The 26,206-nt window shown below is 41.0% G+C and overlaps 1 protein-coding gene across 1 annotated transcript in view; it reads left to right on the plus strand.

Moving 5' to 3' along the window:
- Positions 1 to 21,140, plus strand: part of FBXO28 (F-box protein 28) — a 36,063-nt gene extending 14,923 nt beyond the window's left edge. Inside the window, exons 3-5 of the mRNA XM_075530656.1 lie at positions 6,172 to 6,310; positions 10,787 to 10,982; positions 16,542 to 21,140. Of these exons, the coding sequence (XP_075386771.1) occupies positions 6,172 to 6,310; positions 10,787 to 10,982; positions 16,542 to 16,939 (733 nt within the window). The 3' untranslated portion in view covers positions 16,940 to 21,140. The remainder of the gene's footprint in view (positions 1 to 6,171; positions 6,311 to 10,786; positions 10,983 to 16,541) is intronic.
- The last annotated feature ends 5,066 nt before the right edge of the window (positions 21,141 to 26,206 follow it).

Below are 26,206 nucleotides of genomic sequence, written 5' to 3' on the forward strand. Positions count from 1 at the left end.
TTTAAATATTTATTTTAAATAAAAAACATAAATAAAAGGACAAGTCATTTAACATTAGTAAACCAGCACAGTAAGTGGAAAATAGGTTCAACAAAAACAATAAGGTATCAACAATGATACCTTAAGAGTACTATTCTCTGAGCTCAATCAGCAACCAAGCTAAAATGTAAAGAGTTAAAATCCTTCAAAACTGGATTCCTCATTATCTTCCGTATCCCAATGCTGAGTTTCAGCTGGTGTGAGGTCATTATAGACGCTGTCCTCACTGAGATCGCCGTCATCACCATCACTGCTGTCATTCTCATGAACAGCAGAGAAACGGCAATCACCCACGAGATAACGGGCGCTTGTCCCGTTACTGGGTGTCGGGGGAGGGGGTGGGCAGCGAGACGTTACACCTTGCTGGGGTGCCACTGACCTGTGTATAAGCCGACCCAGTTTTTCGGTACATGTTTTGTGCCGAAAAACTCAGCTTATACACGAGTATCTACCATACCTCTTGTAAAGCCTTTAGGAGAAGGACGGAGCTTTCTACTCCTGTAAAAAGTCTCAGAAACTCAGAGGGGGACTTCTACCCTCCTCAGCTCCTTGTGAATCCTCAAGTGAGAAAGTATGTGTTGCTGCCGAGTTAGTCACAATGTCAGACAATCATTGGCAAAGCACTTTATCGCCACTTCTTCCTCCTCCCGCCCCTCCTACTCTGTGCAGCTATCCTGCAGAAGCCTCCTCCCCCAGCACTAGGAGACTGTCTCCTTCAGCAGGCACCCCTCCACCAAGCCCCCAGCTCTCCAGCAATCGTTCCTAGACCTGTTTTCTTCTACCGCCACCTAATTGTGTCTACTTTCCACCTCGTCTTCCTCTTTACCCCTTCCTTCTTTCCCCCCACCTCCCCCAGGTCTTTCACTGGGATAGTTGCTCCTGTCAGCCTGTTCCTTGGCCAGCTATGCTTCACTGAGGGCTGTGAAGTCCTTAGCCCTGTGTACCACTTCACTACAGTGGATGTAATCCACTGCCCTTGGCCTGTCAGAATCAGGGATTCCCTCACAACCTGCAACAGCCACTGGCTCAGCTTCCCCCTTCCTCTGCTCGGCAACACGCACCAGAATATCATTACCGTGTGGTCAGCTCTCCGTATCCACTGGTTCCACATTCGCAGAGTCAACCAAGGGGCAGAAATATTAGGGGCCCTAAAAAGCAACTAAGTGGTTGGAACAAACCCTCCCAACATGCTATTTACATCACATGTACATTATAATAAGTATTATAAGTAATCCTGAGATGATTGAAAGCTTACAGGATGATGTGCCTAGGTTATATTCAAATGTGAAGGTAAGTCAAACAGTATTGCTGTAAAATCATAGAAACTTTTATTAAATAACATTACCAAAATGTCTATTGTTTCTCAGCATATCTTCCATCTAGGTCTGTGTACTTCTGAAGGCAGTACTTCACCTCTCTGCTCTGAAGAATTCCGCAATCTGATTGACACCATGTCAAAAAGGCGGTTTGGGCATCCTTGAGGACTCTGAAATGTCCTTTGAGTTTTAAGGACAAAGAAAGTTGGAAGGAACAAGATCAGGGTGATAGGATGGAAGGGGGTTCCCTGGGAAATGGTGTGTGTGTGTGTGTGTGTGTGTGTGTGTGTGTGTGTGTGTGAGAGAGAGAGAGAGAGAGAGAGAGAGAGAGAGAGAGAGAGAGAGAGAGAGATCCAAGTGACCTTTTACAAAGCTAGGAGAATTTTCAGATGTTACACAGGTGCCCTCAGAGCACTTCACATCCACACATGGAAAACTGAGGCCAGAAAAAAATGCAGCCCAACCGAGGAGCAGCTAGCTGGAAAAGGAGCCCCTATGAAAGCCTTTTTGCTTTTTTCCTGTTTGTTGTGTATCATCCCCTACCCACCCCATGAAATTCTTAAGGACAGCCCTTTCTACCCATTATCATGGTAGAAGAAAAATTCCTCAGCACAACTACCCTGGCCTTTTTCTTACCACTGAAGTTTTCAGTTTTCTTAAAACTGTGGTATAAGCCCCATGATCATCCTATGTCCTTGGATAGGGAGAGAGCTTATCAAAATGACCCCTTTGGGGAAGCCCCTAAAACAATCACCATAACCTCAGCTGACCTCTCTGCCTTTACCTTTCTGCCTTGAATGTAACTGATGCAACAGGTCCCTCGGAAGCTATGTTTGGAGTAGGGTGCCCTCTTTTCTTTTTTGGAGAACTTGTCTGCAGCCCCCCACTAATCACAGAGACATGTTTGAGCACATTTTGTGTGGAAAAAGCCAGTGCCTGTATGAACTAAAACCCTGGTAGCAACCTTTTTGACATACACTGTTCTGCATAAGGGACTCTTGCTTGTCTGTGGATTTCTGGATTGAGGAGTGGTTGATCATGAAATCAATCCCCCACTGATTCCAAGGGACTACTGTGTTGTGTTAGAGATGCTTTAGGATGTCTGGAATGTTGCTGTAATATTTTTGACAAAAATTTACACTGTGTACTTAGACAAACTTTTTTTTACAAACATTTAACTATCTGGTGTTAGAAATAAACTACTGTTCCCGACTTACGTATGATTTTGAATTGCAGACAGACTTAGGAATGAACCTCATTTGTAATCTGGGGACCATATTTTTATGTATCAAAAAAAAATCTGGAAAAGATTGCATTTATAACAACATCAAAAGAATAAAGTACTTAGGAACTAATAAAAGAGATATGAGACTTAGAAACCAAAAACTACAAAATATTACAGAAAGATAATTTAAGGAAAAGACATCACCAATACCTTCAAATTGATCTGTAGATTTGGCACAGTGTTTTGACAGGCTGGTCCTAAAATTCATAGAAAAATGCAGGAGATCCAGAAGGGCTAAAACAACCTTCATTTTAAAAAGAAGCGAAGATGAAGCACACTCACTTTCTGGTTTCGAAATCTACTGCAAAGCTGGAGTAACCAAGACATACAGCTCAATAGGGTGGAATTGAGTGAGTCCATAAACCATTACATCTTGTTGTGTGCCATGGAGTTGATTCAGCATCCTCAGCCCCTTCCTCTTCCTCATAGTGATGCTGTAGGACAGAGTGGAGTTGCCCTGTAGGTTTCCTAGGTTGCAGTCTTTATGTAGCAGCATGCCAGGCCAAGCTCCTACAGAGTAACTGGTAAGAACAGCTGATAGGTTTGATCCCTGAACTTGTAGTTAGCACCCAAGCACTTGACCACCATACCCCCAGGGACTCATTTGATTTCATTTGACAAGACAGTATAATGGAGGAGGATATCCAAAGTAGATATCCACGTACAAAAGAGCAAACTATAAAACTCTTGGAAGAAAAAGCACAGTTGTTCCTTTAGGATACTCTAAAAATAGAACAAAGAGGTGAGTGGTGTGTGTCTACAGAGCCAGAACTTGACAGGGACTGCCTTGTTTTTTTCTGGATCTCTTGTTTTCCATCTTTGACATTGTAGTTCCCACGTTTCTATTATTCTATTCAGTGAGAAGTCATTGTGTTTCTGCCTGACAAAGGGTCAGGCTTTTGCAGGTAGCACTGCACGAGAGGACTTAAAAAAGCTAATGGGGAATATCTATAATCTTCAGTGTCTGAACTTTTGATGCCCCCTTGTATATATCTTTATAGAGAGACATTTAATTTACTTCAGGAGGTTGCCTTGTTCAGTTGTGGGGTTGGCAAGCCCCGAATCTATGAACAACAGCTGGAGACTTCTGCAGGTTTGTTTTCCACTGCTGCTCAGGTGGTAGGAAGACAAATTGGACCTCGTCAAAATGAAAAGTTCACTGTTTCAGAAGACAGCATCAAAAAGCAAGGCGACAACCTCACAATGGGAAGAGATATTTGCAAATCATGTCTGTTACCAGACTGGTCCACAGTTTTTTAAGTCATACTCAACAACAAGCAATGACCCAATTTTAAAATGCGCAAAGAATGTATACAAATGACTAATGAACACATTAAGCGATGCTTAACATCATTTATCAGGAAAATACTATTTAAAACCTCTATAAGGTACCACTTTGTATCCATTACCCACTACCATTGAGTTAACTCTCATAGGACAGGGTAGAACTGCCCTAAAGGAGTTCCAAGGCTGTAAATTATAGGTTCCCAAATATAATTGGTTTACCTGCCCCCTTTCAGAGAAATAACTACTCAGCACCCCCAGCAATTCAATATAGTACCTTTGTACTATAACCCATATCTAGATAGAGCTTTTGCAGCCCCCCTGAATCGTTCCAGTGCCATCCAAGGGGCGGTATTGCCCACCGTGGGAAACGGTGATGTAAATCTGTACAGAAACGGACTGCTTCATCATTTTTTCCAGCAGAAATGTTGGTGGATTGAAAGTGCCAACAATAAGTCGCAGCTGTGCATGTTAGCCTTTGCACCACCTTCTACACCCATTCCTACTAGCCCAGTGCCATCAAGTTCATTCTCTCTCAAAACTGCGCTCACTGCTGTCAATTTTCAAGTGACCCTCTGGTGCTGGCCCTATTTACTTTTGGGTTCCCAAGACTGCAACTCTTTATGGAAGTAGAAAACCTTGACCTTCTCCTGTGAAGCAGCTGGTTTCGCTGATCTTGCAGCCCAATGCATAACCAGTACACCCCAGGGCTCCTTATTCTGACTAAACCCTATAAAGCAGCGGTTCTCAACGTGGGGGTTGAACAACCCTTTGACGGGTTGCCTAAGACCATATTTCCGATGGTCTTTGGAACCAAGACACCACTCCTCTGTCAGCAGGCAGGTCCACCCGCATACAGGATCACCACAACATGAGCTTATTAATTGATCTCGATGTTGGGACGGTTGAGAACCACTGCTATGAAGGATTTCTGAGAGAAAATCTTTATAGGAGCAACAGTCTTTCTCCCAAAGACAGGTTGATAAATTTGAATTACTGACCTTGCGGTTAGCTGCCCGGGCCTAACCCACAGCATACCAGGACTGCTCCTTACAGCCATTAGAGTGACTAAACTAAAGAGAATAACAAAAATTGAGGAGGATGTTGCAAAACTGAACTCTTGTTCATGGTGGAGGAAATTATAAAATGGTTTAGCTATTTTAGAAGACAGTCTGGCAGTTCCTCTAGAAGCTAAAAATAGTTTTTGTATGACTCAGCAATTTCATTCCAAGAGAAACAAAACATACCAGTAACTATCCCGACCAACTTGTATACCAATGTTTATAGCAGCAGCATTCATAATAGGAAGAAGTGGGGATAGGCCAGATGTTTGCCAACTGATGATTGGGTGAACGTGTACGGTGGCATGGGGCTCAGTGAAATGGGTGAAATGCTGCTACAGGCTGCAGCATGCACCTTGAAAACTGCCAAGTGAAATGAGCAGCACTCAACAGAATGGAGACATGTATTTGGCTCCATTTGTATGACACTATCCTGAATAGGTAGATCAACAGAGAGATTGGGGCAGTGGTTGCCAGGGCCTTGGGGGATGAGTGACGACTAAGTTTCTTTCAATGATGATGAGAATGCTCAGAAATTAGGTATTGGTGACATTTGCACACCTTTTAGTAACTAACAGCTACTGATTGTACACTTTAAAGAGGAACCCTGGTGGCATAGTGGATACTTTGTTGGACTGCTAACCACAAGGTCAGCAGTTTAAAACTATCATTCACTCCTTGGGAGAAAGATGACTTTCTACTTGTGTCAAGGGTTACAGCCTTAGAATTCCACAGGGACAGTTCTACCCTGTCCTTTAGGGTCACCGTGAGTCCAGACTGACTTGATGGCACAGAGTTTGGTTTTGTACACTTATAAAAGGGTGAATTTTATCTCAAGCTTTCAAAGAACTTAAAGGTAGTTTTGGAGGGAGAAAGATAGTCGTGTCATCTCTTGTCATATATAATATCCATGTATGAAGTCTCATAGAACTGTTTTCTCTAATTTTAATAGCCATTAGATTTGACATAGCACAAACCAAAAAAATAACGAATTTGAATAAAAATTCTTATCTCAAATGTTTTGTCAATCCTTAGCAAGAATTTCAGGCTATGGTAATTCATGCACCCTGAAGTTACAGTCTATTGTATACTTTATCACATGAAAATCAGGCGGTTTCATTGAGGCATTTCTTTTATTGCTTAACATTGTAGTCCATAGAATGGCTGTAATTGTCCCTTTTTACAGGAGAGAGTCAGAAAGAAGAAACCATTCATTAGCTCGTCATGCAGACATCCTTGCTGCTGTTGAAACAAGGCTATCACTGTTAAATATGACTTTCATGAAGTATGTGGATTCCAATCTCTGTTGCTTCATCCCAGGAAAGGTAAAGTGGAATTGCTTACTTAAAACTGCTGGACTGCACTGTGTAAACTTTATTAATAAAGTGATGTTTTAAATGTCATAGTTGTCCCTCCGCCATTGAATTGAGTTCCTTTCAATAGCTTCTTTGGTACTGTTGTTGACATAACTATGCATCATTGGTATGGCCTTTGTAGTTAGCATTCTGATTACGAAATACACCTTTGAAGCCTTTAAGTTCTTTAACAAGAATCACTTAAGCTTTCATGTTTAAGAAAATTTCTTATGAGCCTTCCTTCTTTGTAATGATGCCAAAGTTAACAGTAGTGAATGAGATAGGCTTTACCCCTGTCTACAAGATTGGCCGGGGAGGGGGGAGACCGGGGACACAGGCCAACTGGATTTTGTTCCATTTGTGAAGTGTTTCAAAAGACAAACTTACATTTGGCCACAGAATTAGTCGCCGTTTTGTGTATAACCTTTCTCCAGGCAGGCTTGCCGCCGACATTCGGAGACAGTGCCTTGCCCCAGCAGATGAGTAGCTGTTGGGTTGGCTGCAACTCAAGGGGACCCAAGTATGTTAGAGCAGAGTATTCCATAGGGCTTTCAATGGCTGATCTAAGGCACAACTGGGTGGACTTGAACCTCCAGTGTTTCAGTTAGCTGCTAGGTGCTCTAACCACTGCGTAGCTCTGGTGGTGGAGTGCATTGTCTGATCTTAATAAAATAAATAAATTTTTTAAGTAAAAAAAAGATTATATAGAAACATGAAAAAATAAAGGGAGTTATACTTTTAAAAAATAGCTAAATACATGAAATTGTATAATTGATAGGTACATTTATGCATAATTTATAATCAATGTTCCATTAGGTGATGCCAAAAACTAACTTGACTAACGCTTGAGTTATAATAAATTAAATGAGATCGAGGTTCTCTCACCCACAGTGGACTGAAAGCTTTGTTCTGGGCAGTGTGCGTGATCTAGTGAACTTTGGGTTAGAAATGTGATCATTGATCACTGTATTTGGCTTGTATCACTGAATTTCGTAGCTATAATATTTGTATATTTTACGTTATATAATACATATAGTATTTTATAGTAATTCAAGCAAGCAGTACATTATTTGAAAGGCCTAGGAATAGACATTAAGTATTTAACTGACTTGCTTACGACCTGAGATCTTTCCACTGGGCTCCACAACTCGTGCCATTACACTTTTATTGTTGTTGTTTGTTTGTACTAAAGATAAATGTAGTGTGCCATCTGCCAATTCGGCGTTACTTACATGTGCCGTTCAATGGTATGGTTCTGTGTATTACGTTGTACAAGTGACCACTGTCCACTTCTACATTTTTGCACTCAGTTAAAGCTATGTTTCTGTTGCCATCTAAACAGTAGCATATTTCATGTAAATAGGATCATAAAATAATCGTTGGTGGTTGATTTATTTCACTCAGCATAATATTTTCCCACTCTGTCCATGTTCTAGCATGAGCCAGGACCTGACTCCTCTTTATGGTTGAGTAATAGTCCATTGTATATGCACCACTTTTCTGTTCATCCATCTCTTGCTAAGCACTTATGCTTTGGCTGTTACAAAGAGTGGGGTTATTAAGCCAGTTTGCAGAGAGGGATTAAACCCACTCAGAAGGTTAACTCGATACTGCCATTACTGATGGGGCCTGGAGAGTAGCTGCAGCACTGGTCGAAGGGATGCGGGTCTCACATGCAGCGCTCTGGCTTTCCCTTAGCTCATTTTCTGTTCAAAGCTGCTGAGCAGAGGAAAGAAACCATTTCCGGTTGTATTGAAAACATGAATTCTATTTTAGTAAGATAAGCTTCATATAATAAACTTTTTAAATATGACCTTTTCCAATAATATAAACAGCTTCCTTGCTTTTTCACAGTATATTTGTGCTATATTTAACACTGTATTTACACTGTACTTCATATTACATGTATATTTTTATAATCATAAAAATAGTTCCACACATTAGTATATTTGATATTAACAGTTGTTGTGGAATATTTTGATAAGTTTATCCTGAAATATAAGGGTTATAGAGAGGATCAGGTACATAATTTTTTTTACATGAACTCCATACTTTTTTTTTTTTAGAAACAGCCCTAGAATAATAATAATAATAATACATTCATTCTTCAAACAAAACCCATTGCCATTGAGTCCAACTCACAGCAACCCTGGAGGACAGAGTAGAGCTGCTTTCAAGGGTTTCTAATGCTGTAGATCTCCGTGGAAGGAGACTGGCGTGTATTTCTCTTGAAGAGCAACTATGAGAGTTTGAACTTCTTTCTGACTTTTGGACTAGCAGTTGAGCGTTTTTCTATCAGCACCCAGGCTCCTGGTCTATCATGGTACTCTTTAAATGTTGATTTCTTACATATCCATCCACATTATCCGTCTACGCGGCCCCCCTCATTCTTTAGCCAGATGTACGCTTCTAAGCAGACCTGGTAGTGCCCTGCTTATGAATGTGCCTGCTAACTGAAAACTTGGTGGTTCATCCTCACCGCTTGCTTGGGGGCGGGGAGGGGGGTGTTAGCGTAGCAGTCGGCTTCTGTAAAGATTTACAGTCTTGGAAACCCTAAGGTGCTGTTCTGCGTTTTACAGGGTCTCTGAGTTGGAATCATCTCTAACTTCCCTTACCTATTTGAAATCCTACTTAGCCACCATTCGTGTCCTTCCTTGAGACCAGAACGCTCACTCCTGGCAGCCCCCTCCCAGTCTGTCAGAGTAGAACTGTGCTCCTGGCAGTGTTCAAGAACGGGACCTTTCTGAAGCAGATCGGGCCGTTTTCTTTCTTTCTTTCTTTTTCCTGAGGCCTTTGGGTGAGTTGAAATAAAAAAACCAAAACCTTTACCACCAAGTCAGTTCCAACTCACAGCTTCTCCCCTAAGGCAGAGTAGAATTGTACGTCTGGTTTCCAAGGCTGTGCGGCTTTACAGAAGCAGGCAGACACATCTTTCTTTTCTCCGCCAGCATGCTCATGGGGTCAAACTGCCCACCTTGAAGTTGGCAGCCAAATGTTTTAACCACCCGGGCCTACGCAGGTCTTGTAAACAGAGCTTGTCTTTGCTTCTTCAAACAACACTTGTTCATAAAATGGATGACAGTCTGCTTGAGTTACTCATTGCTGTTTATGGGTCTTTAACGAAGTTAAGTCCTAGTGGAAAGGGCCCGTGTCTTACTCCAGCTTGAATGATTACAACAGTGATTTCTAATCTAGCTCCACTGTGTAATTACAATTTCAAGTGTGTGGGGGGGGGGGGCTGGTGGTGTTTGTGTGTAGATCTCATGAAGTTCTATTAACTCTAACCTTTTCTAAACGGAACTCACTGCCATGACGTTATAAGATAGGGTAGAACAGCCCCTGTGAGTTTCTGAGACTGTAACTCCGTGCTGGCGTGGAAAGCCCTATCTTTCTTCCAGGAGCAGCTGGTGGTTTTGAAACTGCCGGCCTCCGTGACTAGCCCAACTTGTAACCACTACGCCACCAGGGTGCCTGTGATTTTTATAAGCAAAATAAATTTTGCTTTCTAAAAACCGTGCTCTTGAATTGTATTTAACTTCTGGCATAGTGAATGATTTCTAATACTTGACCATCTCTGCTATTCATTTGGCAAACATTGAATACTGGTTACATGCCAGATGTTGCCAAATTCTCAAACCCTGACAGTGAAACTCCATATGCTTCTTTTCCTATAGAATTTACCAAAGGTTGTCTCTTAACACTGGGATCTTGTTCCAATAGCTTTCAAGAGTCAGTTCTGACTTGTGTTGGCTACCTGATTTTCTCTTGGTTTTATTACTGGAATTAAAGAATATGTGTTTTTTGTATCTGTATTTTGTGTTTTCCTGTTGTAATTATCTCCTGTTTTTATGGATCTTTGATGACTTTTTGTTGTTAGAGAAATGCAGTCGTTTCTGATGAGCCCTCTTTCCAGCCCATAGCAAGTCTTAAAGAAACAGAACCTCTGGGGGTAGGCCACCTGAAGGCAGTGCAAATCAGGAGGAGGTCAGGCCGCATCCCTAGGGAGTAGATGTGACTAAAGCGAAGTGGCCTTGTAGGATGAACAATATTAAATCCCCATTCAGGATTTAAATTCTTCAATAAGTCCTCTAAGTGTACATCCTTCTTTACATGTTTCCACGATGATTTCCTTCAAGATAGAGCCGCCCTATATTGCTTACCCTGATTCCTTAGCACCAGCACAATCTCTGGTTGTCAAAGGAGCTTAATAAATAGAAGTATGAAAAGTATAGAACGTTGTAAGGAGCCCAAAAGCTGTGTGGTTCAGATTGGGAATGCTGGGTAATGCTATCAATGGCCAGGACATCTGTGAAAGCACCCTGCAGGGCTGCACAGCTATTGAAAATAAGCAATCACTCTACTCCCTATTTGATTGGTTCTCTTTCAAAAATGTATTTATATATGTGTACATAGAACTGTAGTGCTAATGCACGTTCTTCATTTCAGGTGATTGATGAAATTTATCGTGTATTGAGATATGTCAATTCTACCAGAGCCCCTCAGCGAGCTCATGAAGTACTTCAGGAGTTACGGGACATCTCCTCCATGGCGATGGAGTATTTTGATGAGAAGATTGTTCCAATTCTGAAGAGGAAATTACCGGGATCAGATGTGTCCGGAAGACTCATGGGCTCTCCTCCAGGTATTCTTATTTATAAGTTCTCTTTGTAGCAATGTTGGTAGGATACTTTTTTTTTTCTTTCACTTAACCATATAGCTTGAGCTTTTCTGTCCCAGTGGATATTTATGTGCTGGGTCCTTTGACTGACTATAAATAAGACTGTAATTTAGGTAACTGATTGTTACCATTGGATACATTTGTTGTTTCCAGCTTTTTCCATATTTGGACGAAATCTTTACACCTATTCACCACTACTGACTTGCAATAAATTGGTAATAATAATTAAATATATCTAATAAAACCCAAGTACTTTTCATGAAACTTTTTTTGTTTAATCATTTTATTGAGGGCTCGTACAACTCTTACCACAATTCATACATGTATCCATTGTGTCAAGCACATTTGTACATTTGTTGCCATCATCATTCTCAAAACATTTGCTTTCTACTTGAGCCCTTGGTATCAGCTCCTCATTTTTCCCTTGCTCCCTTCTCCCTCATGAACCCTTCTTAATTTATAAATTACTATTTTGTCATGTCTTACACTGTCCATAGTCCCCCTTCACCCACTTTTCTGTTGTCCATCCCCCAGGGTGGAGGTTATATGTAGATCCTTGTAATTGGTTTCCCCTCTTTCCACTCTCCCTCCACCCTCCTGGTATCGCCACTCTCAGCACTGGTCCTGAAGGGATCATCTGTCCTGGATTCCATGTGTTTCCAGTTCCAATCAGTACCAGTGTACATCTTCTGGTCTTGAAGGAATCATCTTTCCCAGATTCCCTGAGTGTCCAGTTCCTATCAGTACCAGTGTACATCTTCTGGTCTAGCCAGATTTGTAAGGTAGAATTGGGAACATGATGGGCGGGGTGGGGGAGAGGCGCATTAGAGGAACTAGAGGAAAGTTGTATGTTTCATTGTTGCTACACGGCACCCTGACTGGCTTGTCTCCTCAAGACCCTTCTGTAAAGGGATGTCCAGTTGCCTACAGATGGGTCTTGGGTCCCCAATTTGCACTCTCTGTCATTCACAGTGGTTTGATTCTTTGTTCTTTGATCCTTGTGATCACACAGACTGGTGTCTTACTTCCATTGTGGACTTTGTTGCTTCTCAGCTAGATGACTGCTTGTGTACCTTCAAGTTTTTAAGGCTCCAGACACTATATCTTTTGATAGCCGTGCTCCATCAGCTTTTTTCACCACATTTGCTTGTGCACCCACTTTGTTTTCGGCAATTATGTCGGGAAGGTGCGCATCATGGAATGCCAGGTTAATAGAACAAAGTGTTCTTGCATTCAGGGAGTACTTGAGTGGAGGCCCAACGTCCATCTGCTACCACAATACTAAACCTCTAAATATATGCCCATAGATCTATTTCCCCATCCTCACATATAAGTATATTTATATATGTACTTGCCTTTATTTAGACCTCTATAAATGCTCTTTGCCTCCTAGCTCCATCCTCTGTTTCCTTTTACTTTCCTCTTGTCCTACTATCATGCTCAACCTTCATTTGGGTTTCAGTAATTCCTCTCGGTTACATTACTCTTGATCACATGCTACCAGGCCTCCTGTACCCTTCTCACCACCGATTTGGATCACTTGTTCCCTTGCCCCGGGGTTTGTTAATACCACTTCCTTCCCCCCCCCTCCCCCTCCCATTGCCCCCAGAAACTGTCAGTCCCATTGTTTTCTCTTCTAGATTGTTCATCCAGCCTATCTTATTTAGACAGACCTGCAGAGATAATAACATGCACAAAAACAAGACAGAGCAAAACAAAGCAAGCAAAAGAAAACAGAAAGCCAATGACAACAACAAAAAAAACACCCCCAACAACAAAAAATAAAAGCCTGTAGTTAGTTCAAGGACTGTTTGTTGACCTTTCGGAATGTTGTCCAGTCAAGTGTGATGGGGTGCCACGCCCTAGCCCCAAAGTCTATTTTTTGGTATTCCCTGGGGACTTCAGTTGCTCTGTTCCCCTTGCTGTTCTGTTGCACGCCCTTAGTGTGGTAGGATCAAATCGGGCGCATTTCCCACAATGTGTCTCCACTGTTGTCCCCTATAGGGCTATGGATCAGTGAGGGATGTCGTGTCTCATTGTGGGCCAGCCATGTGGTCTCTGTGGATTGGCTACTCTGAGCAGGAATATCATCCTTAAGGCTTGGTGAGCCAGAATGTGTTCCACTCTCTCTTCCTCCCCCTTCATTTGCCCCCATGTGCTCTGATCAGACATGTCCCTCTCCCTGAGTGCTATCCTGTGAAATAACTTCTTTGGGGGTGAGAGACAGGTGTCCATGTAGTTGGGATTGGGGCTGGCCCCTCAGACCTCTCCACTGGTTCCCTACTTCATGCCAGTATGTTTCATTTACATCTTGGAGCACCAGGTTGAAGTCTGGTAGTCCCTCTTTCCCTGTGGAGATATAAACAATACCCTCCCTTGGGTGGGTTAGTGCCCTGTGCCCCTGCTACCCATTTCTTTTTCCTTTTTTCACCCCTCCATTTTAGTTGGCTACCATATGTATCCCTGGATTTTGTCTGGCCCTGCCATAATATCTGGTCCTCACCCCAGGCATGTTTGTATACAGTAGCTTTTTCCCTATGCCCCTTTTGCATTTTTAAGCTTACTTCAGCAGACTCATTTCATGAATCTATTTAGTGAATTTTTTTCAAAGCCATGTTATTTGGAGTTAGCACAGATAGATCATTCCATTGTTGAGTCACATCAAGCAGTATTGCACAGTTGCTACCACAGTCTCAAGTGTTTGTTGACTACTTTAAAACACAGCCTGCATCGTCTCTTTTGAGCCCTGTCTCCTCTGTGGTGCAAAAGTCAGAAGTATATTCGACCTCAGAGCTCTCTGCAGTTATCTATGGAAAGATGACATGGTTCCATATACTTAAGGCTTGAGGATACTTAACTTCTTTAAGGTAGGAGAGAATGTCTTGGTAAAACTTTGTGTTTTACTTGGCTTAGTTCACTTCCTGCAGTACTCAGTGGGTCAGGGCCCTGGCTCTGTAGGTAAACAGTAAAGCTTTAGCAGTGTCTACTCTGTGTGCCTGTTGTGTGCACAGTACTGCACTGTGTCCTGTAGAGACTGGAAAAGTCGTTTAATCCGTGGTGTCTGCCCTCAAGGATCTCAATTGTTTCTGAAGGTCAGGCATATCTAGACTCAAAGTTTTATGATCATAGACAAAAGAAATATTTAATGAAAGTGTCCAATTATATGCCACAAGAGTAACGGATCTGATTCCTAAGGTGGAAAAAAGAATCATTAAGGCTGATCTCATAGAGAAGTCACTAGAGGTGACCCTTGATGTGTGAGCAAACTGGGAAGAAAACCACATCCATCAAGGGCAGGATTAAGGTTGGAGACTTGTACAAGTAGAAAATTAGCCTAATGGATTTAGGATGTAAGTGATTCCATCCCATCTGGTCCTTTTAGAAAATATGGGAGAGACAGGTTTTTACAAAGTAGATTATTAGTTTAAAATAATGAGTGTCCTGTTCTTGGTACTCCCTCATTATGTTCTAATTATTTCTAAACCACAATAGCTCTGGAGCCTTCCCATACCCTGTCAGAAATTATTTCTGATCATCATTTGTATGCCAGGGGAATTTTGAAAGTTTATGAGGAAATTCTATTATTTTCTAATTCCATTTTTTCCACAAACTTTCTGGAGCCTTCTCCTTTATAGAAGTAAACTGAAGTGTGGTTCTAGCCCCAGGAGAAGACAGGGCTTGGAAGGAAGCTCAGCAGTTATTCACATCAGGATGCTGTGCACCCATGTCTCTTAGCTTCTAGGCTTTTAGAATTCAGATAAAGCTGTGAGTAAGTAAGAAAGACTGCTTCTGGGGTTCCAGTTCGTACATGCGCAGGTTAACTCCAAGTAGAATTTATTTAAGTGTGCCCTCAAACGTACTCTCAGTTATCTTTGTCTCATTAGGGTGCATTCATAAAAAGGTCCCATCTAAACAGTGACTTCGAGGGGATCTGATGGGCCAGTTTCATTTGCAGCAGAGAGGTCAGCTCAGAAGGTTGTGGTGACTGACTATACCCTTTGTGGTTCCAAAGAGGTTATCTTGATAAGGTTTCTCGAAGGACACAGGATGATCACGGGGACTTACTAGAAACAAAGTTTTTAACAAATGAGGAAAAGGCCAAGAAATTTGTGTCAAGGAATTTTCCTCCATCAGAACAATACCCCTGCTTATCATTTTAGGGTAGCAAGGGGTGTACTATGAAAATGTAGTTGGAAAACTGCTTCATTTACCCAACAGCTCAATTTGGCCTCTTCAGACTTCTTTCCCCCCCCCCCCCCCCCGGCCCCCCAACACGATTTGAGTTCCTCTAGATGACCAAAACTACCTTCTGGACATGGTATAAGTTGAAGAGCACAGAATTATTCAAGGACACATTAGAGAGATGGAAAAAAATACCACCTTCAGAAGTGGATAGACCTAGATAGAGAATATGATGAGAAACAAAAGGTAGCTTAACATTTTGGTATTTTTGGTTTGTTTTTGTTTGTTTGTTTCATAAAGAATTCTATGATGGCATCGTGGGTTCCACGTTGGGGTGCTAAAAGGTTGGTAGTTTGAAACCACCAGCCACTCCAAGGGAGAGAGACTTTCTACTTGGAAAGTACTTTCCACTTTTCTTCCAAGAGTCTTGGAAACCCACTGGGGCTGTTCTATTCTGTGATTCAGTGTCAGAATCAACTCAGTGGAAGTGAGTTTGAGCGATATAGCAATACTTGTAGACTTACCCTAGCATCTACTCCTCTGTTTGATGGAGTCCCTATTTTATCTAGCTGATAGTGAAGCCTTTGTATATATAACTAAGTACAAAGAACTTTAAAATGTGATAATTTGCTAATTCTAAACTTGTATTGTGTACTCCTGTTAGATAAAGTAACAGATAGATAAAATAAAAATACCTCTAGTCAAAAATCCCTGTGGTGGACAGAGCAGAACTGTCTGTGGCTTTAGCTGTGAATCTTTTTTTTTTTAAGTTGTTCTAGTTTTTAATATTTTCTGCTTCTGTTTCTTTTTCTTTCAAACATTTTATTAGGGGCTCATACAACTCTTATCACAATCCATACATATACATACATCAATTCTATAAAGCACATCCGCACATTCCCTGCCCCAAGCTGTGAATCTTTATAGGAGCAGACTGGCACATTTTTTTCCTATGGAGTGGCTGGTGAGTTTGAACCACTGACGTTTTGGTTAGCAGACAGTGTTCACCCACTCATTCTGCCAATGGGACTCTTTAAACAGACTTTTTCCTTATTGACTGTTTGTGTTTTCTTACTATATTAGATTCTAAATTGTTTTCTGAGACTTTTAAGTTAATGCCCTCTCCCTCTGTTGTCAACCCACATACTGCATGGGGATGAGAATTTCAGATTGCTCATAGTTAAACAAGGTATCTGCTTAACTCATTAGATCATGCAGATTGGAAATACAGTGATCAGAACTTATCAAATAATGACCCTCCATCTTTAAGGACTTTTAACTAACCCAGTATTACGCGGAGGAAAACACTGTGATTGACCATTTTAAACTCTTTCTCTGCAGTCCCAGGACCATCTGCAGCGCTAACAACAATGCAGTTATTCTCCAAGCAAAACCCTTCAAGACAGGAGGTTACCAAACTCCAGCAGCAGGTGAAGACAAATGGTGCTGGAGTGACTGTTCTCAGGCGTGACATTTCAGAGCTGCGCACCAAAGTGCAAGAACAGCAGAAACAGCTCCAGGACCAGGATCAGAAACTGCTAGAGCAGACCCAGATCATAGGCGAACAGAACGCCCGGCTGGCAGAGCTGGAGCGCAAACTGCGAGAAGTAATGGAAAGCGCAGTGGGAAACTCCTCAGGTTCCGGGCAGAGTGAGGAGTCTCCACGGAAACGGAAAAAGGCAGCCTCGGAAGCTATAGACTCTCTTAGGAAATCGAAACGACTCCGGAATAGGAAGTAAATTGGAATGTGGTTGGTTGTCTGTAGCTCCGGAAGATTTGGCTGAGTCGCTTAAGCAGTTATGCATATCAGGATGCTGTGACCACCAGCACCCCGTAGGCTTCTAGGCTTTCAGAACACAACTGAAACTTGAACTGTTTCACGGTTAAGACGTTGTTTTCCGCTTCTCCTGGGTGAACTGATGCACAGTCTTTTTACTTTGCAATAGATTTGTACTAACCAGACTTGGTCTATTATGTTTTGAGGGGTTAACTGTTTTCCTGTGCAGATAAAGTTTAAAGTTTGTATCTGCATATATGCACATTACATAAAGATCGCAAACCCAGTCTGGACAGACTCAAAGTTAACGTTTAACTACAGAAAGAAAATGTCCTGTTCACTTGAAAGAAAAGATCTACTTTTTAAATGGACACTTTCTTGGGTTTGTTTTGTTTTTAGCGTTGACTTTTTTGACTTTTTGTTATAAGTGACCTTTGTCTGGAAAATAGTTCATGCTTTTTGGTATTGAAGTACTGGGTAATGAAAACGGACTTCCCTAGTATTGACTGTAGAAGGGGCCTCTACAGTATTGACTGTCTATTTTTATAAACTGCAGGCAAGGGACATATCCAGTTGTTCTATGATGTTTTCAGTTCTCTTTGGGGGCCATGCCCTGCATTTGCATGGGTGGGTGCATTGCATGCATTGCCTAATCAACTCCCTTAAACAGCTCTTGCACTGGTATTGATCTTGAACCTCTATACTTCACTTTTTAGAGCAGCTTCTTAGTTTACTTAAGTGCTTAACATCTTCCACCACAACAGCTTGCCTCTAGAGGGCCACATAGTCCATTTGTCCTCCACGGCTCCAGGGCAGGGGACTATTGAAGGCCATGGCTTTCCCTGTTCTCTGTAGGGCTCAGGTACTCCGGCTCTTCCTCGTTGCTTTCAGACCTTCGGTAACTAATGCCCATCACTGTGGCACTTGCTGATTGGATGTGATTGACGAGGGGCACAATGTAAAATGCAGTGTTGCCATTGCAGCAGTCTATTGACGAGAAGTTGTACTATGAAGAAGTCTTCATTTTTGGGGCGGGGGGTAGGTGACCTAAGGAAGCTTTTTAAATAATCCCAGCTGTCCTTATCCTACAATGTCAAACAGAAGCTTTAATTTTTATTTTTACGCACTCCTGTTTTGAACTGTAACCGGAAAAGCATGTCTTGCACTGTTCGGCCTCTTGAGTGGTCACTTTAACAAGCTCCAAATTGTGTACAGCAGTTATTTTTCCCACTGTATATTTTGAGACATTCAACTCTCACTGTCCTAGTTTTATTTTAATGTACTAAGTTATATAGCTATTATTTGACTGTTAAATTCATTTAAGCCTTGGGCTTCAGTTATTTAAAGTAAATTTAGGTGTAAAAAAGAAGGAAAAAATGCTTTACAGGTTGGAGTTTGTCACCTATATCAACCTAAAGTTTGAGTAAGTACCTTTGTTACATAGAGCACAAGGTTACCACTTGTTACATCCGTCCAGCATAACATGGTTATGCACCCTTAGATTGACCTCACCAGATGAAACTTTCCTATTCATTTTTAGTATTGTTCGTACAGAATATTGTCCTTAAGATTTCCATCAGTTCTTTGTCTAATTTTGAAACTCCATTTACAATGTAGTATGTTTTCGATGAAAAACCACAAAGCAACATTTCAAGTGTTTTCCATGGTTTGTTGGGGAGATAATTGTAAAATAAACAATTTACAAAACAAGCAAACAAACAAAAATTTGTCAGCCAAGGTCCTCCATATAAATCCCCGTCTGGAAATTTTCTCAGCAGGTCTGTCTGTCTCATCTGTCTTACCTTTTTTTTTTAACCATGGGGTTTAGCCATATTGCCGTAACTTTGAGCGAGGCCTACACGAATAGTCATAGCCTTGAATAGTCTGGGTTTCTGTGTCTTGTTGGGGAGGTTGTGGGAGTGGGGAGGTTTCCTGGTATTGGAACACAAAATGACAAAGTACATGTTTACAGGTTTATTGAGTATGATCCTTATGCATCGGAGGGATAGAGCCTTAGATTATTTCTTTAATAGTTGTTAATGAATCACCAAGAGTTTCCTGAGTTTCTTTTTAAACATAGAGAAACCCTAAGTGGGCCTTGTCTTCCATTAATGAAAGGCTATATTAGTGAACATGGATCTATGGCTTTCCTAGTGTGCATTCACAATATTAGAAGGTAGATTTTCTATTCCAGCATGCGAAGTCCTACTGCACACACTTGTTAGCGCATGACTGTTCCAAGTCAGTAGAATAAAATACTCTGTTGAGGCTGAACCCTTAGAAGAAGGATCTAGCTCAGCCACTTTGGGAAGCTGCTTCCACTATTAATCACAATTACTTACTTGTTTTCTTTTTGGACAGCATAGTGGCATGTAACATTCACCCCATCTTATTTTGACCATCTAAAACTGGTACACGTTTCAGGAAATTTGTAAATTAGCCTCCGGTGAGACAGCTGCCCTGCCCTACATTACGTGCCACTAATTTAACTGCTGTGTGCTGTTAATATGTCCTAGAGTAACATTTCATAACTGATGATTCCCATTATTTTCCTTGGATGGTTTTTAGATGCATCTCAGTTGTAACAGGTCATTCCCACTTAGAGATCCAACACTACAGACATGCAGCAAATGTAAGATGCATATGTCCACCCTCTGCATATACCCACGGGGACTTGTTTTACTTGATTTCACATGCTGAGGTGGTTGAACTTGTTACTCAATTCCTCTTAATTTACAGAGCCTGGAACTTTTGGGGCAAACACACATGTATTCAGAAGGAGCATTGTGTCTAAAACACTTTGGGTGCCATAAGGTCTAAAGCCACTGATTTGGGGAAGCTTTTTTCTTTTTTAAAAAACCGTGTCTTTTGGAATACTGAACTTTACAAGTGCTTGCCTTAATTTCTAGTAGTTTCATAATGAATGCGCTATTATTCTGTGTGTTGAAATGTTAAAATATTCTATGTAGCCCCTAAAGTGGGCAAAATAGAGTATACGTAATGCGTGAATAAATAAGCTAAAAGGTGTCACTACAACAGAATTTTTGAGAGAAAATGGACATATGGAAATAGGCTATGTGTAATAAAAATAATGGCACCTTAAGATTGCACTATTTTATGCATTATTGTATATGCCATTTCATAGCCTGCACTTTAATCTCCAAAGAAACCATGTATTATGTCCCAGTTGTTCCATATTAATAAACCTTTTCCTAAGACAGGGCGCTTTAATTCTATTTTACAATACTGAATTCGTTTCTTGGAGATGGATTCCCTTTTTTGAGTTCTCAATTTCCTTAGCCATAATATTTTCTAGGATCTGGGAACTCCCTAGCTTGTCTATTTCCAACAGTATATTACCTTAATGTGATGTATGTAACTCTCATTCCTGGTGATCAGCACATTCTTATATCCTACTCTGTCCGTGAGCACCGATTAGTTGTGCTTCTCCAACCCTCTAGGAATACCATATGCTATAAAGTACAATTTGAAGGCAGGATTAAAAGGCATTCAGAAAGGAAACATCAGTGATACAGTTTCTTGAACACGGCTGGGTCTGATAATGAAATTCACTTTTCTGTGCTCTCCAGTTTTTGACTTGAGGTCTATCTGAATCCCTCAGTACACAAACAGGTTAATATGTTGAAACTATGTCACAATTCCAGAGATAGCTTGTCATTTGAGGCAAATTATTTCCAAACAATGCTAAAGCAACTCTAAGTGACACTGGCAAGTAAGTCACTGCTGTTGACCATAATTTCACTCTTAATAGCAATACTTTATATTGGTGATACAAATGATAGTTTTTAAAATGTTGACCTTTTCTAGCTTCCTAAGAGTCTTTGTTAAATTTTTGAAGTGTAGACATTAAATCCAAACTTTGAGGTTATGTCTGATGAAGAGATATAGAGGCATATTGGTAATTCAGCTGGTCCAATGCCAAAGTATAGTGCTATATTCGAAGCTATACTAAAGAGGTCAGAAGTGTTTAAAATTCCTTCATGTGGTACCATGTCTGTTACCTCTGCTCATGAGCAACAATAAATTACTAGTTAACCTTCTGGAATTTTAATTGTTTATAACTTTATTCAATTACTGAAAAGTGAAAAACATCTCCCGGTCACACATCAGGGTACATAAATAAATGTGTTGTTACCAGTGCGCTTGTTTCTTTGTATTTCGTGAACAAAAGAATATTGCTAACAAATACCCTTATTAACGGCTACCATCTTTTGAAACATTTCATCGTGTATGTGTTCTAGTTGTCACAAAAAAACCTCTGCCTCCTAACTTCCATTCTGACTCATAGTGACTCTAAACAGGATAGAACTGCCCTTGGGGGTTTCAGAAACTTAACTCTAGAGGAGTAGAAAATCTATCTCACCACCAGTGCTGCTGGTGGTTTTGAACTGCTGACCCACACCCAGCCATAAGGCCACCAATAATCACAGCCCCTATGAAGTAGGTTTTATTCAACATGGGGGAGTTAAAACATTAACTAACAATTCCACAATGTCATTCAAGTAAGCTGTGTGGAAATTAACCCAAACTTAACGGCTTCTGAAGCATCTGTACATCCTGGTACTCTGGTACATTCTGAAGAGGCTGTGATGCAAGACTCTTTAAATCCCATTATTTTTAATATGTAGGTATCCATTCCATGCGCCTGCTAGAAGCAGTGCCCAAATGACAAATGCGAAGTGGCATAGAGAACCGAAGGGCAGGGCGTGAAGAAGGCAGCTTTTATCCAAAATATGCCTGTTGTGTACGTGGCCATGCCAGGCATTGGTTAAAGCTTCTAGAACCTGTGTTCTTAACCCTTTCAAGACTGAGTTAGCTTCTGCCTTTTTAGAATTGAAATCGTGTTTTCACTACTGTAGGCCTTTTGAATTAAAGTATTATATCTTGAAGTAACACTGATTCTGATACCGTGCTCAAGACACATGTGTCCCAAAGAATCTGGAGCTGGGGTTGGTGGGCATACATCCATAGGAGCGTATGTAGATTAACACGATTATACAGCCCCTACCAGATGGTAGCATACTCTCCAAGAGGAACAGCTTCCCACTGAACCCGAGGAAGGAAGTGTAGGTGAGCACTGTATGCCTGTGGGTCACTAACTCGTCGCCATCAGGTTGATGTTAGCTCCTAGGGACACTAAGGGTAGAACTGCCTCAGGTAGTTTCTGTGGGTCGCATAAGGGTTAGAGAGGCAGTTGACGTGCGGTAGGTGTGGTCTCACGGCACTAGCATAGCACCATACCGTAACACCAATTTTTTTGTCTTGCCAGGGAAAAACAACGCTCTCCAAAGTTGCTTCCAGATCTAAACCATATATATTTATATAAATTCTGAAAGAATACCTGCCAACCAAAAACCTATATATACAGAAAAATAATCCCTTGAATAGGAGGGTAAATAAGCGTATTTTCAACAAGGGAAAGCTAAAGGAATTTGTAAGACAACTATCATTACAAAACATTAAGATCACTATGGACAGAATAAAAACGCCCATCTATAGACTGCCAACAAGAGTTACACCAAATTCAAAGACAAAAAAATCAAAGGATGGAGAAAACTTTACCAAGCCGATGGCAACTATGAATAGGCAGGAGTGGCAGTCTTATTCTTGGACAGTGTAGACTTCAAGGCGAATAACAATCAAAAGTGCACTGTGTAATGATTAAAACAATAGAACGAGAAGACGCAACCACAATAAACGTGCCCAGTGAAAGCCCCTCAGTGCATCAGAGTGTGGAAGTGAGACAGAGCTCAACAATACCAGGAGACTTCAATAAACAACTTTCAAGGACAGACCAATCAGAGAAGAAAAACAGCTAAACACAACCAGTTCGACCTCCTAGACATAGGCATAGCACTCCCCCTGGCAAGAGTCTACATTCTAATTCAGTGCCCACAGTTACATACTTTACATAAACCACGTGTTTGGCCACAAAGCAAGCCTTAAAACGTCCTACGACCCATTTTCTCAGATCGCAGTGCTATAAAACTGGAAATTAGCAATGGCAAGAACAAAGACATAAAGCCAGACACGTGGAGAGTGCGTAACATACTACCACTTAAAAGGGATTGGGTGAGTGATCAAATAGGGGAGGAAATGAAAGAAGTTGAAATGAAAAATGATTACATACCAAAACCTTTAGGACAAAGCAAAGCCAGTTATCATAGGGTAAGTTATAGTAATCAAACTTATTTTTTAAATTCACAATACCTTAACATGACAACTCCAACAACTAGAACAAGGCCAACAACAAAAACCCTCAACCAACAGGAGGAAAAAAATCAGATTAGAGCAGAAATAAATGAACTGGAAAACAGAAAACCATGGGAAAAATCGACAAGATGTTGGTTTTTTGAAAGGATTAATAAAATTCACTAACTCCTGGCAAACTTAAACAGAAAATGCAAATATTTAAAAGTAGAGATGCAAAGGGCAACAGCACAACAGATCCAAATGAAATAAGAGTAAAAACATACACAAGACTGCAACAAGTTTGATAACCTAGAAGAAATGGAAAAATACCTAGAATTATGCCTTTGCAAATTAGCACAGAGAGTTGTAGAAAATGTCAACATACGCATAGCAAAAGAAGAATTAGAAGGTCATCAAGAAACGCCCAACCAAGAAGATCCCAGGACCAGGTAGCTTCCCAAGGGAATGCGGTAGGGATTCAGTGAAGAGCTGTCACCAGTGCTCCACACACTATTCCAGAATTTGAGAGGGACAGCAAACTCCCTAACTCATTCTATGAAGTGACTACTTACCATATGACCCAGCAATACCTCTGCTGGGTATATACCCCAAAGAAAGTCACTATGAGTCCGAATGGAATCGCCTCAATGGCAGTGAGTAGCCACTGTGGAAGAGTGCTGAAGTAAACTGCGATGTTCAAGTTTCTGTTTGCATTTCAGCATTCCGTTTTAGGGGGTATATTATATGGTCGTTTTATGTCTAACTTTTTGAGAAACTCAAACTTTTCCACATTAGTTATACCATTTTGTAATCCTACCCACAATAGCTGAGGTTTTCAGTTTCTCTACATCTTCACCAACCCCTATTTTCCTGACTTTTGTTTGTCTCATGGCAATCTGAGTGTGAATAGCTCACTGTGCTTTTGATTTGCATTTTTCTATTAACATTTATCATCTAGGAAAACAAAAAATCTTTACTGGTATTGTGTGTTTGGGTGTGTTTTTCAGAATTCTGTTTAATAAATTCACCTATGTTTGAATTTAATTTTTAAAACAGTTCTTCGAGATCCACTAAAGATGATTTCCTTACCCATACAAGTGGGTGTCAATTTGTGTGGATTCCTCTGGTTGGCGGTGGGTCAAATCCTGGGCATAGGAAACAGTGAGGGGGGAAAACGTTTCATTTGTTTTTAAAATTCTACCCACCGCCTCTTGTCCCTTTAGATTGAACAAAAGTATTTTCTGATTAATCGGTTTGTTAAGGGTCTGTGTAGCAATAGCAGTGAAAATAGTAAATGACTCTCATAATGAAAGTCTTAAGATGTACCCTTCTGTGTTAAAACAAAGAAAATATGCCTCCTTTCTCAATATTCAAAATACAAACCCACTACTGTTGAGTCCATTCTGACTCATGGAGACTCTTTTAGGATTTCTGAAGCTGTAAATCTTTATGGGAGCAGACAGCCTCATGTCTCTCCTACTGAGCAGCTGGTGGGTTTGAAATGCCCACCTTGGCGTTAGTTAGCAGTCCACAGCAATACCAAAGTGCCGCCTTCTGAATGTTAGCTCCCCCCTTTGCCACCCCTCCAAAAAAGGTAAAAATACTTGGTTTTATTTTTGAGTTGAAGCAAACATAAACAGGTGCTTTAACTCCCTACATAACCAATTTCCATGAACTCCTAGGCAAGTTTACTAGCGGTTACCACCACAGCCACTGCCCTGTATTCCCCAAACAGCTATGAAATGCAGCTTGTGCCTCCCAGTGGTGAGCTGGTTACCCGTATAAGAGAACCATAAAGAAATGAAGGTCAAAAGGTTAACACCATGCCCAGCACCTAAGAGGCTTGTAACACATAGTAGTGATGTATAAAGCTGTAGATATGGCTACAGAAACACACATGAGATTGGCACCAAGGTATCCTCAAATCCCTTCTTGCTAGAGTCAGTGGTTCTATGAGTATTGCTCCAGGTGAAGTGATGCACACTGGGTAGTGGTCTCTCCAGGCACACCTTACATAATAGATGGACAGCATGCCTGTTTTCAGAATATTCAAAAGTACGTATATACGTATACTGTGTGTAAAGGCACTGGGTCGAAACTCTGGAACCTAATGACAACAATATACACATCTGGAGACCTTGGAGTCAGTTCTGACTCACAGTGACCCTCTGTACTGTAAAAGGAAACACTGCCTGGTCCTGCCAGCACCATCTTCACAATTGCTATGGTTGAGCCCACTGTTACAGTCGTTGTGTCAATCCATCTTGTCAAGGGTCCTCATTGATTTCCGTGCTCCTCTACTTTCCCAAACATGATGATGTCCTTTTACCGGGACTGTTCTCTCCTGGCATGTCCAAAACCGTGAGAGACAAAGCCATGCTCACCTCTAAGGAGCGTTCTGGTTGTACTTCCCAGGCAGATTTGTTGGTTCTTTTGGCAGTCCTTGGTACTTTCAATAGTCTTCTCTTGCACCCTAATTCAAATGTATCGATTCTTCTCTGGTCTTCCTTATTCAAGATCCAACTTTCACATTCATAGGAGGCAATTAATTACACCTTAGTCCTCAAAGTAAAACATCCTTGCTTTTCAACACTTTAACGCGGTCTTCTGCAGCAGATTTGTCCAGTGCAATATGCATCATATATCTCTTGACTGCTGTTTCCATGAACATTGATTATAGTTCCAAGGATGACAGTCTTTGATGATGCCAACTGTTCTCCATTTATCATTCTGTTACCTATTGATCCAGTTTGAGGATTCACACTGAAGACTGCAGACCTTGACCTTCATCAGCATATGATTCAAGTCCTCCTCACTTTCAGCAACAAAGTTGTGACAGGTTGTTTATAAGCCTTCCTCCAATCCTGATGCCACATTCTTCCTATGGAAACACTATGCATGGCTTTGAAACACTAATACATGTATCAGTAATTAATTATTTATTTTGCTAAGTAATATTCCATTGTCCAGATATACTAGAATTTAGTTGTTTAGTTACCTAATGAGAGCTATCTGA

This window comes from Tenrec ecaudatus, chromosome 1, assembly GCF_050624435.1.
Source record: "Tenrec ecaudatus isolate mTenEca1 chromosome 1, mTenEca1.hap1, whole genome shotgun sequence".
NCBI lineage: Eukaryota > Metazoa > Chordata > Mammalia > Afrosoricida > Tenrecidae > Tenrec > Tenrec ecaudatus.